The following is a 15,725-nucleotide window of genomic DNA, read 5'->3' as shown; positions in this document are numbered from 1 at the left end:
TTCCTCATTATCTGAGTCTGTCTACTTTTTATGAGCGTGGTGATGGAGCTCGCCTTGTTCAGTGGCTATCCGTAGGTCCGCAGTAGGTCCGCATCACTGCTTCCTTAAGGACTGATGTGTTTGCATCTTCACTCAGCCCTGTCCCCAATCCATCCTCTCAACTTTCCTCAAAAGCTCCCTGGGGCCCTCGGCCTTCTGCCCAACCCCCTGGCACAGATCTGTGCTCAGAGGGGCTGGGGCTGGGACCTGGCCTGCGGTGGCTGCGTGTGACTCAGGCAGTCACTTCCCCTCTGAGGCTGCCTGCATAAAGCTGTGCGCAAGAGCTTTGCAAGCGTTGAGCAATCTCAACCATCCAGCCCCTGATCCCTGTGCTCAGGCTCCTGCTCTGCAGCCCTCAAGGATCCCTTTCTAGCTTCTAATGTCCTTCTCTTGAAGCTCTTCAGATTCCAAGTGGCCATTACTCCCTGCCCACCGGACCTGTCCCTTTCCCTAAGGCTGGTTCATGCTTGGGCACAGGAACTCAGGCACCAATTTCTGGTGCCATTTGCTCACGAGCATGTGCACGCACGCTTTCCAGGCCTCGTCTGCAGGGGCTTTCCCTGCAGCCCTCCTTGCAGCTGCCACTCCATCCTCAAAACTTTAAAACTCCTCCCCGGACTCCTGGGCTCTCTCTGTAGCCTCTTTCTGGCTTCCTCAGGATCACTCTCCCAATCCTCCATTTCCATCTCAGCCGCAGCCATTCCCCAGTCACCCCTTACAACAGGACTCGAGCTCACTGTGACCAGCTCCTTCTGAACAGGCCTTGCATCTCCACTTCCTGCCATCCATGCCCCTCAAAGCGCCCGTCCCTGGTTTCCCATAAGCTTTTAGACTCTTCCACCTGACTGGCTGCTGCCACCTCTGCTGAACAGGTGAAATCTAAGGCCCCAAATGCAGGCTCTAGTGTCGGAAGGGAGAGGAGGAAGGCTTCCGCACAACTTCTTGGTGTTGTCCTGGGGTGAGAATGCAGCCTCAAGGTACCTGGGGGCGGGGGTGCATATGACAGGGGTGTACACCGGTCAAGGAGGTAGCCAGGTCCCAGCCCCTCCCTACCCAGGAAAATGGGCTCTCAGTGCCCAGATCCAGCTTTTCAAGGGAATCCCCAAATCTGGACTTGTATATGAACTTACTATTGTCTAGAATGTTCTGTCTGCCACGTGAGTTTGCCATGCCCTGCACACTGCCACCCAGCCACCTCTGGGTGGGTACTTTGTCCTCCCGAGACCTGGTGCTAGGGTCCCTTCAGATACAGGACATTGAAATCCAGCCAAGCTGGCATAAGCCTAAAGCAGGGAGCTCTTGGTTCAAGCGCTGGGAAGGCTGGTGGGGGGAGCTCACAGGACTGAGGGAAAAGCTGTGGGCTCCTGAGTCTCTGGGGCCACCAGACAGCTCCCTCTCCTGCCTGTCTCTGTGTGTTGGCCTTACTCCCCTCTGCAGCCAGGCTCTCTCCATACAAGGGGGAAATGGCTGCCACTGGTCCAACATCTCTGCTTGCATCTTCACAGCTGCCGATCCCAGAGGGAAAAAGGAGGGCTCCTCCACTGCCAGGTGGGAAAAACCATGGGAAGGATCCTGATTGGCTTAGGCCAGGTCCAGGGCCTCTATGGACCAATCACCATGCCTAAGATCTCCACTAGGATTTGCCAGCCTGGTCAGGTGTTTTCTAGGAGGAGGGTGGGGCCCCCTGATTGACAGTCCCACCAGGACCTCTCCAAGGTGTTGGAGAGGTCACCTAGAGAAGAGTGCTATGCTGGTGACGTGTGTTGAGTAGTCAAAACAATGAGCACCAAAGAAACGACAAAATTCCACGAGGTGAGCTCATCCCTCCAGAGAGCCAAGTTCCCAAAGGTAAGGCGCTTCTCAAAAGAGTGGGGCTGAGGGTGGAGGCCAAGTCAGTTCCAAAGTCCACCCTTTCCCCTTTACTGTGGGACCTCACGAGGGCCACCTGCTACCACTCCACAGTCTCCCTGACAGGTCCCAACAGAGTCTGTTTCAACAGCCCCACCAATGGGGAGCCCCTGCCTGCCAAGGCCAGTTGTCACTGCTCATTAGGAAGGTCTTTCTCAGCCTCTCATGTCTGACCTGCTGGTCTTGACCCTACCCTCTAAGGCTATACAGAACAAAGCAAATCCACTTCTCCCTCCTGCCTTCAGTGCCTTGCATTACACAGGACCGCCCCATCACTGCCCTGACCTTTTGAGGACCTCTCTCCCAGGACATGACTTTGTCTCTCCCTCGGTTAACCCATTGGATCTGCCAGCCCTGACCACCCCGGTCACACTTTCTTTGCTTCACCTGACTAGAACCTTTCTGTTGCTTGTGGCCAAAGTCCCTGACTGATGTCCATGCTCTAGGCAGGGCCTGGCAGGGTGAAGCTCACAGCTCTATAAGGCCCTCTTGCAGCTTCTCCCCTGTTGAGGCTCCCCATCCCTGTTCTGCTTCTGACATCATTTTCCCAGGCTTGAAAGCTCTGAATCATGCTTGCCTCATTCCCATCCCTCACCCCTACATGCAACATCCAGAGGCTCCTCCCTTCAAACGTCTCCCACATCCATCTCTGACTCCATCCCCACTGCCTGATCCCTGAGAAGGGAGGCCTCGTCATTTCTTGCCTGGATGACCGCTGCAGCCTCCTGGCTGGTCTCCTTGCCTCCAGCCTCTCTCTGCTCTCATCCATCCTCCATGTGCTGCCAGATTAATCTTCCTTAAACACTGCTCACTGCCTGTCACTCCCCAGCTCAACGATGTAGCCAGCCCTGTCGCTCACTGGTCCCCCACAGGCACCGTCTGCTTCAGCCAGGCTGCGCCTCCTGGCTCCCCTGTACACACGCTGTCACCAGGGAACGCCTGTGTGCTCTTTCCCCTCCCTTCCCTGTCTGGCCAGCGCTACCACATGCTAAGGTCTCAGGCAGGGTCCCTCTCCTCCTCTGGCCTTGGGACACCCACAGTTGGGAACAAAGGAAGTGGTGTGGCCAGGGTCAGCCCTGAAGCCACAATCTAGTCTGCAGGTCAGCAGATGGGTTGTCCTTGCCTGGCCTGTCTGGGCTCTTGACTGCTGCTGTGGCCCCCACCACCTCTCAGCTCTGCATGTCCTGGGAACCCACCCTGGCTTCCAGGCTGTTCAGGAGTCACACCTGGTCAAGTCCTCTGGACGAGACATTTCTCCCTACATCCACCTTCCTTCTCAGGCCCCCTCATGAATGCCCATCACCCCCGAAAGAGCACCTTCCCAAGATTCTAGATCTGCAGGGTCCTGCCCCGATGCTCCCTGCCACTGTTGTCAACCAAGAACCTGCTCCCCCTACCACTTACGGGGGTGTCACAGAGGGAGGCCAAGAGTGAGATCCCCGTCACTGTCCACACAGCATTGGCAGCAGCTCCCATTTATAGAACATTCAGCCTGGGTCTGGCATTGGGCTAAGTGTTCCAAACAGAATAACTAATTTAATCCTCACAACCTTAACGAAGTAGAGGCCTTTCATTATCCAGAGTTTCTAGATGAGAAAATCGAGGCACAGAGAGATGAAATCACCTATCTAAGGTCACCCAGTTTAGGATTCTGTTTCAGAGCCCTGACTCTTAACCATCTAGTACCTGACACCCCATCCTACAGTCCACTGAACAGCTGGGGAGGTCAACGGATCCAGCAGGGAGGATCCCAAGGAGCCATTGTCACTCTCTTTTTCTGACCACTTCTTCATAGGGCTGGGGTGACCAGGGGAAAGCCGTATGCTGAAGCCAGCTCATCCTGGCTTAGGAGAGCCTGTTGTTAGAATTTCTGGAATTTTGCAAGCTGGTCAACATCACATTGGTAGCTTGAAATAGGCCATCGTGGGAGTATTTACACCATAGAAATTGGCAGCTCTGTCCCGCATTTTCCCGGAGAGCCAACTGTTAAACATTCACCAGCACATCACTGCTGGGGAGGGGCGGCTGACCACCCTCCGAAGGGCATCCTAGCCTATGGGTGCCAGGCTTCAGGCAACTCACCCCAAAGACAAGCCCCCTCAGTGCAGCCAGGAGTCTTAAAAGCAAGCGGTCTTGAGAGGACTGGGTGGGTCTCAAAGATGGGCCTCTGGCTGTGTGATCTCAAAAGATCTGAAGGAAAGCACTCTCAGAAAGTGTCAGGGCAGTATATTCTAACCAAACATGCCCAACATGGAAAGCTGGCCACCAACCAAGGGCAGTGCCACTGATGAGACCAAGCTGGGAAGCCTACGCTCAGGTCCAGCAGAGGTTTGTGGGAAATGCCAACACAACCTGGGGCAGCGGGGGCTTGGAGGAGGAGGCCCCAGAAAGGGTGGGCCTTCTGACTGGTTGGGAGGTGCTGGGAGGCCTGCCTCTCCACTCCACCATTTTACACCTGAGGACACTGAAGTGGAGAGGCAGGATAAACACTAGTAAGAAAGCACTGAAGGCCAGAGGTGAGATCAGGACAGGCTTAGTGGCTGCTGTGAATGAGCTTAGGCCACTAGGTCCTAATAAACCACAGCCCAGGTCCAGGCACAGGCCTGGAGCAGTCACGGGGCAGATGAGTCAACTGTGGCCGAAGAAGCAAGAAGGCTGTATTTGGTGGATGCGTCAGCTATGTTCTTTGACTGCAAGCAACAGAAATCGATTCTTACAGATTTAAGCAAAAAGGGGGAAGTTCTAGTGAGAAACCAGGTTGCTGAGAGAAGGGGAAAGAGGCTTAAAAAGCACGCTCTGAAGCAGTAAAGGAACCAGGATAGGGAAATTACCAACCTGCCTTACCTGGGCCCTGCTTTCAAGATGAAGGGGCTGAATACTGACCATGCGCGTACCAAAGGAGAGGTCAGAGGGTCCCGGCGGGGCTAGGAATGGAAGCTGGACAGATACAAACCCAACAACAGTTGTCCACTGCAACAGCCCCATCCTGGTGAACCCGATGCAGACCCCAGGCATGGTTCTGGTAGCGCATCTGAGCCAGCTTCAGATGACCAAGGGACACTGGGAGACAAGCTGGGACCCCCAAAGACCTGTCACACCAGACCAGCTTCTCTTATCATAGAGTTACTGCTCTGATAGGTTAGGCCCGGACCGGAGACAGTGTGCCTGGACTTCAGCCAGGTACCTGATAAAATATCTCAAGATCAGCAAATGTAGATGCACAAACCAGGTGGTAACAACATTAAAGGGAACGCAAAATCTTTGGAATGGCCAGGATTGTTTTCTAACACAGCTGATTAAATGACTAATGTTGCCCCACAGTTGGGTCTTTACCTTTGAGCCTCAGGCTGTGCCCTTTGAGCTAGTCAGGATTTTTATTAAATACTTGGATAAAATGCACTGATAGCATACTGGTTAATCTGAGGATCACGTGCCAGTCCCTTCTCCCTGGACGAGAAGCTGTGAGTAACAGCCGTGGTAAGAGGACAGCGACATAGGTGGCTTGGGCCCAAGCTATCCTGCACGACCATAGCCACTGGCTGTGGGGACGGGCTCATTCTGACAGCATTTGAGTCGGAACAATGAGGAGAGGCTAGGACTTTTGTTGGATGGCTAAGGGAAGAGAGATTCTCTATTTTTTCCTGGATTGGGCCTGCAAGGATGTAGCTCTGATAATTCCTGGCAGCTATCTTGGGACTGTGAGAGGAAAGGTTTTTGGAGAGTGGCAGCAATACTTCCCTCCCCTGCCAGAGCAGAGATGAGGGGTGAATCCTGGTCACACATTTTCCCTGGATCCAACCATGCCTGAAGCCAGAGCTACCCCTGGCCTTTCAGTTACACGTGGCAAAAAATCCTTCCCTGCTCCCTTTTTTTGCTTAAGCCAGTTGGGTTGGGTTTTCCAATATTTGCAACAGACATACTTAGTATCCTATGACAGTCCGTGCCAGGGCATTGTGTCACAGTGGGATGCCCTCCTGGGACTGATATCCAGAGAAGCTAACAAAGACGTTGGAGATAGAGAAGGGGACTTGGAACCTGCTACATGAGGAACAGCTGAGTGGACAGGAGGTGCCTGACCTGGGAAAGGGCAGATGTGGCCTTGTATTAAGTAACTGAAAAGGGAGAATCCACCCACTGTGGCTCCAGAAAGAAAAGTCAAGAACTATCTGGGGAAGCTTCCCACAAAAGATTCATCTTATGTAAGAAAGTTGTTTTGAACAGTCCTAGCCACCCTGTGTGTGTGTGTGGCCCCGGCTAAGTTGGAAAGCTGACCCCCAGGGATTTTTATAATTAAAATCCTGTGACCTGGACATCCCAGCCCAGGTTTAGAAAGAGCCTGTACCCTGGTGGCAGGGTGGTATGAAGAGGCAGGATGTAGGGGGAAAATGGGCTCTGGGAGACAGGGGATTAGGGCTTCCCAGCTGGAGCAAGTGGTAAAGAATCTGCCTGCCAATGCAGGAGACCTAAGAGACGCAGGTTCGATCCTTGGTCTGGGAAGATCCCCTGGAGGAGGGCATGGCTATCCACTTCAGTATTCTTGGCCTGGAGAATACCATGGACAGAGGAGCCTGGCAGGCTACAGTTCATAGGATCACAAAAAGTCAGACAGGACTGAAGAGATTTACCATACACGCAGACTTCGGATTAGCCCAAGATCATGCAGAGAAGCAAGGTCCTGTGACTCTCCAGTGGGCTTTTAAGTCCATGGGACACCAGACAAGGCCCTGACAGTAAATGGACATATGGGACCCTGTTCTGTCCCCTGCTGGTGTGGGTGGGGGAGGTGAGGCCAAGCAGTAACAAAGTCCCAGCTCTGCCGTTTCTCTAAGGCTCAATGTTCTCATCTAACAAATGGGACTAACCTCATCTACCTCCTGGGTTGTCCTGCGGATCTGATCACAAGATGCCGGTAGAGTCTAGCACTGGGCAGGTTTCCACCATCTCCAAGGTAATTATGACCATAGATGTGACAGTTTCTGATTCCGAAGCCTCCTCCTATTAACGCCCCAGGCTTCCAATCCTCTTAGCAGAAGGAAGAGACACCCGAACCCCATCCTGAAACCCCAGGCCTGCCTAGTATAGCAGCGCGGGACCTCGGGAAGCCGTGCCCTCCCACATCTGGAAAATGAGACGAACCCCAGCGGCGCACGCCTACGGGAGGTGCTCCAGCAATCGCCTCCTCTCCGCCGCGAGGTCAGCCGGGGGGCTCTGGCAGCGCTACCCCCACCAGACCGCCAGAGGGGCCCACTGCCGGGGCCACGTCTCCGGCGATCCGGGAGCAGGCGGCGCGGGTGAGAGCTACAGCCGGGCGAGCGCGGCAACCGAGGAGCCGCAGAGGCCGCCTTGCTGCCGTGCCCGGAGGCTGGACGCCTGCTCCCCGGGCGGCAGCCGAGCGCTCAGCCAGGAACTTGTTAACAGGCCCCGAACAAAGAGCCGCTAATCCGGCGGGCGGCCGCGGGCGGGCTGGCGGGCGGAGGGATCCCGCCCCTTCCCCGCTCGGCCGCCGAGTTTACCGCGCACTCATTACCCCGCGCCGGGCATGGGCGGGGGCCGGGGCCCAGGCCACCGGGCTGGACTCGCGGTGCCCCTTCTCCCAGGATGGCCCCCGGGGCGCGCCCCTCCCCAGGGCCCGGGCGGGCGCCGCGTCTAACTGCTAATCCCTGGGCTCGGGTTCCCATTGGCTCGGGCACCTGCCGCCCCAGGCCGCTCACGTGCCCCGCAGCTCGCCCACCCAGCGGGAGGCTTGCCGCTAGCCCCGGACCCCCGCCCGCCGAGCTATCCCGGACAACGTGGTGGGGGTTGTTTGGGAAGAGGGGAAGGCTCCGGTCACGCTGGGACGATAAGGAATCATTCCTACCTGCCAGTGCCCGTCATCCCCCTTTTTTATTTTGGTGGGGGAGGGGGAGAGAAGGGCTGGAAAGATGCGGATATGGGAAAAACCAACAGCCCCTCAACTCCATCTGGTCTGTGCTCCAGTAAGGAGGGTCTAAATCGGGGTGTATCTCCCTGCAGGCTCTGGGCTAAACCTGCTGGGGTGGGGCACGGGGAGTCGCACCCGCCACCCTGGCTGGAGAGGTCTGCGCTGGGGGTGGGTTACAGGGCCCAGAGCTCCCTCTCCAAGGGTCAGTCTAGACTGACTGCCCCTCCCCAGACCTCAGCCAGGCATTCGCCTGGAGCTCAAGGTGACCCCGAGCCTTCCAGAGGGACACAGCTGTGACATCCTGGCGTGGGGAGGGGCCTGAATCTGGGGGACTCACCCATCAGGACACTGGCCCTTGGTGCTCTCACTGTGGACAGGCAGGGAGTTGAGTCCCCTTCCCCATCTAAGTGGGACCTCAAATATGCCCTTTGTGGCCTACTCTGGGGAGCAACTGCCACTTAGGCTTCTCCCGATGGCCATGAATCTCCCTGTCTCCTCCATCTCAAACAGGGCTGGGGTGGCCCAGCCAATGACCACTCTCCCTCTGGAGAGAGAGAGGGGCAGGGGGCTTCTGATCACCGCCCTACCCCTGTCATCCCTCAAAGGGGGCAGAGAAAAGACAACAGGCCAGCCCCCCATCCCCAGGCCTCTGCCCTCTTTCCTGGACCCCTAGCTGCACCCTCTTCCACAAAGAGGGAGGGCTCCCCCACTCTCTATAGTAGAGGAGAGGAAGGAACAGTGCTCTTTGCCGTATCCATCACCTCGATTGCTCACATTTATTGAGCACCTCCTGTATGCCAGGATGGACATGCATCAATCTGCCTAATCCATACAAGGACCCTGTGAATTAGGTCCTTTAATAATATTTTGGCTGATTCCCAGATGGTGCTAGTGGTGAAGAACCCGCCTGCCAATGCAGGAGACATAAGAGACACGGGTTCGATCCCTGGGTGGGGAAGATCCCCTGGAGGAGGAAATGGCAGCCCACTCAGCCTGGAGAATCTCATGGACAGAGAAGCCTGGTGGGCTACAGTCCTCGAGGTCACACAGAGTTGGACACGGCTGAAGCAACTTAGCACGCATGCACACATGATATTTTAGAGACAAGAAATGAAGGAGTACAGGGAGGAGCTACATCCACGGCCAGGACTAGGGTGAGGCAGAGGGTGTCGAGAACACAGATGTAAGGAAGTCTTTGCTCTCAGGGTCAGACCCTGCACTTGCACGACTTAAATCTTGCATCCTAGGCCCCTCCCTTGCCTCACCCTTGTTGGAGCCCTGGTCCAAACCCAGACCCCAGAGCCTGCCAACTCAACCACCCTACCACCTCCGACACATGCCTGGGGTTCTGGCTCCCAGGGGGCCAAAGGCTGTTTGCGGCATCTTCTGTCAGTCCCCGGGAAGTGGTAGGCCTCAGGCACTGGCACGCTGACCTTCTGGGGATCCTGCGAAGGCCTGTTTTTGCCACTGGGGGGTGTGCAACCAGCTAAACAGGACCTGGCTTCCTTGCCAGGGCCCTGGAACTCCCAGCTCCCACGTCTATGTCACAGTCACCTTCGGCCCTGCTGCAACAGCCACCTGGTTCCAAGGCAACACAGGCAGCTGCTGCCAGCGTGGTTGGTGGCTTTGGCAGGTGCTGGGCAGGTGTGAACAGTTCCTGGGGGAACCTGCTGCTGAGTACACAGTCTATCTTGGGCTCAGGAGGCAGCCTCTCTGGGCATAGCCCCCAGTAGTTATCTAGCCCAGCCCATTAGCATACAGAGGAAGACAGCCCAGAGAGGTTAAGTAGTTTGTCCAGGGTCACACAGCAATCCAATGGCAGAGTCTGAACCAGAATTGAATTGCATCTAGGGTGCCCACCCCTGCTTTGCTGCTATGTTCTGTGTGTCAGAGCTGGTCACCACAGATCCAGGACAAACTAGGCCCAAATCATCATCTTCACAGAACCTCCAAAGTTCTTTGCACCCTGGGGGGACTGGTGTTTGAATCAAGTGTCTGAAGCAGGTGCCCTGCAAGGGGTGGTATGAGTATAGATGAGGTGGGGTGGGTAGGAGGCTTCTTCCAACTAGAAGCAATGACTTCTCCCAGGGGCAGCAAGAAGTGAAACAGTTTATAGAGATGGTCTTCTCTCTTATGTATGAGGTTGGAGCCTGACACAGCTTAAGACCCCACCCTGTCCTAACTCACTTCCCTTCAAATGCCAGGGAAAATGGAGGAAGGAGGCACACAGGTACCCACTCCATGTTGGGGTCCACCTGGGCGCTCAGTGTTGCCCATCAACTCATTACTCTAACCCGAGGGAGCAGAGGTGACCCCATTCTCCAAAGGTGGGAACAGGCTGGGGAGAAAAAATTTTCTCATCCAAGGTCAGGTGGCTTAGACTGAAACCTGGCCTGTCCTGTCTGCCTCCAAAGCCCTGCCCTTTCCACTCTACCTTACAGGCTCCCCAGAGGCAGGAAAGCAAATAAAAGTAAAGTCGTTCAGCTGTGTGCGACTCTGCAAACCTATGGACTGTAGCATGTCAGGCTCCTCCAGCCATGGGATTTTCCAGGCAAGAATACTTGAGTGGGTTGCTATTTCCTTCTCCAGGGGATCTTCCTGACCCAGGGATGGAACTCGGGTCTCCCACATTGCAGGCAGACTCTTTACCATCTGAGCCACCAGGGAATCACAGGAGGACCCTTCAATGCCACTTTCATGGGAGCAGACAAGGGGAACGGAGAGCTGGGTCAGCAGAATTGACTGCAGGAAGCTGGGTGCCCATCCGGGCGGTGAGGAGGGTTGGGGCCCAGGGGCTGGGCTCTGCTGGATCGGGGAACTGGGAGCCCTGCTTGTTGCTCAGTGAACCTCCAGTCTTGGTGTCAACGCCAGCCCTGAGCACTGGAGTGGGGCCCGAGGAAGAGGCCACTCAGACAGATGGTCAGGGTCAGTACGGGTACTACCAGAGGGGGGTGCCCCTCAGCCCCACCTTCCAGGGGCTGGAGTTAGCAGGTCTGGGGCCCAGAATTACATTATTCACATGAGAAGACACCCACCTGGAAACATCTATGCCTGGGAGGGCTGGGACAGGCAAGGTTCCTGTTCCACAGACATGGGCGCACCTGTGAGGGACCCACAACATACAGGCTCCAGGGAGCCATCTGTGTGGGGGCGTCGGCTAGCTGGTCCTGGCCCTGGACAGGAGCCATCGCCGGCCTCCCTGGAGCAGGGCAGTCTGTGTTTAGGCACAGGGATGGCTGTGAGGCGGGTGGACGAGGAGAGCTGCGAGGGGACAGAGCAAACTTCTCCCCACTCCCCAGCCACAGCACCCATCCCACTGCCCCCTTGTCTAGCCAGAGAACTCAAACTCAAGCAGAGGAAATAAAGAGAGAAATCAGCATTTGACTGGCTGTGACTCGGAGCATGTTGGGGGCTGAGAACAGGGTCATGGTGCCATTGACAATGGCAATACTTGTGGGAAGCCTTGGCACGAGTGAGGAGGTGCCTCCCCGCCCCAGATGCCTCTGGCAGCTGCCCCAGGCCACTCCAGGGCTAAAGAGTCAGTGCCTCTGTCCTGGAGCCCACTTGGCGCTTACCAGTGGGCCCTGGCCCCCTCACGGGTCTTAGGAGGAGTGGGGGAGGCCTCTTGGAGGGGGCTAGATTGAAGCTGGAGGCTGAGAAGAGCACAGCACAGTGGGGACTGGCAGCCGCAGCGAGGGCTTGGCCTGGCCCTGACCAGAATTTGAGGATGCCGGGGTATAGGATGGGGACCGTGGCTGGCTGGCGGGGGGAGGGGGCACCACGTTTTGCAAGGCATGGGAAGTACAGTGGGTGGAAGCCAGAGCTTGTCCGGGAGTGTGGATGGCCGGAGTCAGGGAGGACGCCTAACCTGCCAACATATCTGCCCAGGGATGTGTGTGCTGCAGGTGTTTCCCTAAGGGCTTCTGGGCTCGGGGTTCAGACTTTACCTGCTGCCACTGGGGTGCCACAGAAGGCGTTCTCGTGCTTTCTAGCCTGGGCACTGGCAGCATCAGTCTAGGTGGAGGATGCAGAGGAGGGAGGGAGTGAGGGGTGGCCACGGCACCAGCCCAGGTGAGAAAGGTGAGGGGGAAAGGGCTGGGGTGGGGAGGGGCAAAGGAGGAGCGGGACATGAGCAAAGTCACAAGTCAGGCTGAGCTGGAGGACCTGGTGACAGATTAGACATGAAGCGTGAAGGAGAAGGTTAGAGCCAAGAGAGGCTCCAAGGTTTCCCGCCTCAGGCTGGGGGAAAGGGGGAGGGGGCCTGGGAGGACGGACTGCAGGAGAGGGCTGGCCTGGAAAGAGCAGGTCTGGGCATTTGCATGAAACAATGTGTGTGTGCATGCATGCGTGTGCATGTGTGTGTGTGTGTGTGTGTGTGTGCCTGTACACTTGTTCTCAGGAGGCAGCCAAGCCCAGCACTAGGGTCCTTGCCTGGAGAAATTCCTCATACCTGGCTCAGGGCAGCTTCTGCCTCTGAGGCTTCATGGCTTCAGTCTGCAGGTCTGGGGCCCAGAGCAGCGCGAGGCAAGAGAAAGGGTTGTAAGACAGGGGAGTCCTGGCCCCTGGGCATGCATGCTAAGTCACTTCAGTAATGTCCAACTCTTTGTGATCCTATGGACTGTAGCCCACCAGGCTCCTCTGTCCCTGGGGATTATCCAGGCAAGAATACTGGAGTGGGTTGCCATGCTCTTCTCCAGGGGATCTTCCCCACCCAGGAATCAAACTTGTGTCTCTTATATCTCCTCCACTGGCAGGTGAGTTCTTTACCACTAGCGCTACCTGGGAAGTCCCCTGGCCCCTGGCTGAGGCCAAAGTTGGCTGCTCCTAGGAACCAGGTCCATCAGTGCGTCTAGGTTGGGGGTCTGGTACCTGCATCAATGCCAGTCCCCAAGCTCCTAAAGGAATTTCCTCCCAGCACAGGGCAGGAGAAGCAGGAGGGCCAGAGGACCAGCCCTCTCCTGTGGGCGCCTGGGGGGCCACCAAAGAGCAGACCCCCCTCCCAAGGCATGGTGAGTGAGAGCAGAGTATCTCTTAGCCCTGAAGAATGAAGACCCCCTCCCAGCAACCAATGACCCCAGCTGATGGGGGGTGGAAAGTGGGTCTGGATCAACCCTTTAGGTGGGAGAGGGGCTGAGGAAGTGACCACGGCTCAGGGATGCCCCTCAGCTCCCCCCTTTCAGGAGGTCCAGTTCCCCGTGGGCCCCTCCCCTCAGGAGTGCAGAGATCTGAGATCAGGAAGCCGGCAGGTGTGTTCAGCCCACAGGGGCGGGGAGGCAGGTGCCAGCTGTGTGAGCGGGTATGAATGGGAAAAGCCTGTGAGACAGGTGGTTTCTGCGTGTGGGGGCACAGAGAGGACCTGCCTGGGTGAGTGTGCCAAGGGACAGGCTTTAGACAGAGGGTGGGCACCTGGCCTGGGGAGCAGGGGGCTCTGATCCTGCTGGCCCCCGGCGCCCCCTGCAGCCTGGCTGGCTGTCCCTCCCTCAGACCCATTTTTCACTGGCTGCTGTTGCCAAGGAGCTGAATGGACGATGCGGGAGGAGCCAGGGTCAGCGCAGGGCCAGCATGCTGGGCACATGTGCCCAGAACCTGTGGGGGCCAGCAGTAAAGGGGCCTGAAATGACAAGAAGGGCCCTGTGCCCTTCAGCAGCCCCTCACACAGACCTGAGGGTTGATGCCGGAGGCAGGCTCTGCTCCAGGGCAGCCCTGCGGCACTGGTGCCCACCCGCCAGGGCCCTGGGCAACCTTGCACGAGGCCCCGACAGATGCCCCATGGCCCTGGGATGCGGTTCCTGGACTCTATGTCCTCCTGAGGGATCCACGGAGCACCCCCCAGGGCTGCGGCACCCGGACTCACCAGTACCCATCACCCTCTCATCTACACATGCTCACCTGTGCCACTGCTCACAACCGTCACACACGTGCAGCAGGCCTGCCACCACACATGCTCATCTGGCCACACACATACCCGGGCTGCACACATCGCCAGCCCCCGTCGTCGCCAGGGCACACATGCCAGCCCAGAGCCCTCACACGTGCTCACGGGGGCGACATGCAGATATGACCACGCAACCTTCCCGCATGCATCTGACTCAGTAAACAAGCCCTGGGCCCCTACCGGGTATCTAGCAACACCTCCCCCCCGGTGCACGGGGCATGAACACCCCCCAGCTCACCACAGTCAGTGGCTCAACCCGTGCCCCCTGAATAATGCACACATACTCCTAACATGCACGTGTGTGCAACAGAACACACACCCAGTGGTAGTGCAATCTCCCAGATGTGGAGGGGAGGTCATGGGCAGAGGGGTTTGTTAAAGTGAGGATTCGGTGGGGGGATGCTGGGGGGATGGAAAAGGAGAGTGGATGGGGTGAGGGAGGGAAGATTGAAGGGGGCAGGGTGGGGAGGGCGGCTAGCCAGTGAATGCAGGATGCACTACGCAGAGACCCTTGAAGGAAACGGACATCGGCCTCAATCATCAGGCTGCTTTCTGAGCTTTCACTCATTCCTCTCCAGTCAGTCTGGCTTCCTTTCTCAGGAACCCTAGTGCTCCCTCTGACACCTCTGGGATTAACAATGGCCTGGCCAGGCTCAGCGGCAGCCCCCAGGGTCTCAGGGCTGCAAGAATCAAGAATTGCTAGGGCAAGCTCCATGCCCCCCGATCACACAAATGACCCCCTCCCGCCCACATAGGTGCTCAGCTCTGCTAAGTGCAGGGGGGCGGGCAGCCATCAGGAGGCCCCAGCAACTCAGCCCAGGTGGAAGGAAGCTTGGGGAGAGCAGACAAAGGGTGCAGGGGAACTCCTCCCACCCCCAGGAGTGGGCTGAGGGCTGAGTTATGGGGCAGGTGAGGGTGGCCAAAGGCACACGAGGGGAGGGAGAAGGGTTGTGCAGAGGAACAGAGAGGGGAGAGCGGTAGAGCTTCCCCACACACAACTCTGGCCCCTATGCACCAGGAAGGCCAGGAGCCACAGTGCCGGCCCGGGGCCCTGGTGCTTCCACTGTGCAGGACTGCAAGGGCTCGGGGGCTGGTGTATGCGCCTCCACGCCTGAGTGTGCGCCTGTGCGAGCGTGTGTGGCGGGGACAGAGGAGGACACTGTGTTCCGGACGTGGGCAGCGGCCAGGTGCCAAGCTGGGAATTGTGAGTAGCTGTTTGGGGCAGATGCTGCCGGGAAACGGTATCTTAAACCCCGTCCCTCAATTTCCTGGGCACTTGGGATGTGGTCAAAACCCTCTCACCGGCTAACCGGCCAAGCCAGACTCCCCGGGGCTTTGATCTAAACCCCCAACCCTGCACTGAGGCCGGGCAACCAGCAAACTTCCCCCGCCTAGAGGAGTGGGGCGTCTACACTCGCCAGCCCCACGCGCTGACAGCTGCTCCTGGACTTGGCAGAACCCAGGCTTCCGGGGAAGCGCGCGGGGAAGCTGCGCAGCAGCGACAGGCGGCCCCCGCGTCCCGCCTCGCAAAGTTTGGCCTCGGGGGGCTCCCAACCCGGTCCAGCAGCGCGGGTCAGAAGACCCCTAGAGCAGCGAGCATTCGCGCGCACGGTCCCCCGCAAGCCTTCCCAGAGCGCGCGCGTGACTCACCCGAACCGCGGAGCCAGGCGGCGAGGACTATGCCCAGGAGCGCTGGCCACAGGCCGGACCGGACGGCCATGGCCGCGGGCAGGCGGGCGGGCCGGGCGCGGGGCCCCGCGGACAGGAGGGCGCCTTTCAGCGCCTCAGCCCAGAGCCACGGCCCCGGACACCCCTGGGGCCCATGCCAGCGGACTGCGCTGCCTCCGGGCGGCCGGCTGCGGGGCGCACGCGGCGCGTGCCTCCCCTGGGCACCGGGAGCGCAGCAATGCAGCCGGGGCGGAG

General features: G+C 58.0%; 1 protein-coding gene across 1 annotated transcript in view; it reads right to left on the bottom strand.

The window, feature by feature from the left end:
* UNC5A (unc-5 netrin receptor A) overlaps positions 1-15,522 on the bottom strand; it is a 63,505-nt gene extending 47,983 nt beyond the window's left edge. Inside the window, exon 1 of the mRNA XM_068980815.1 lies at positions 15,453-15,522. Within this exon, the coding sequence (XP_068836916.1) occupies positions 15,453-15,522 (70 nt within the window). The remainder of the gene's footprint in view (positions 1-15,452) is intronic.
* Positions 15,523-15,725: the final 203 nt, after the last annotated feature.

The sequence above is a fragment of the Capricornis sumatraensis genome, chromosome 9 (assembly GCF_032405125.1).
Source record: "Capricornis sumatraensis isolate serow.1 chromosome 9, serow.2, whole genome shotgun sequence".
NCBI classification, from domain to species: Eukaryota; Metazoa; Chordata; class Mammalia; order Artiodactyla; family Bovidae; genus Capricornis; species Capricornis sumatraensis.
Note: the sequence above shows the minus strand (reverse complement) of the source record. Positions and strands in the feature narration are given on the sequence as shown.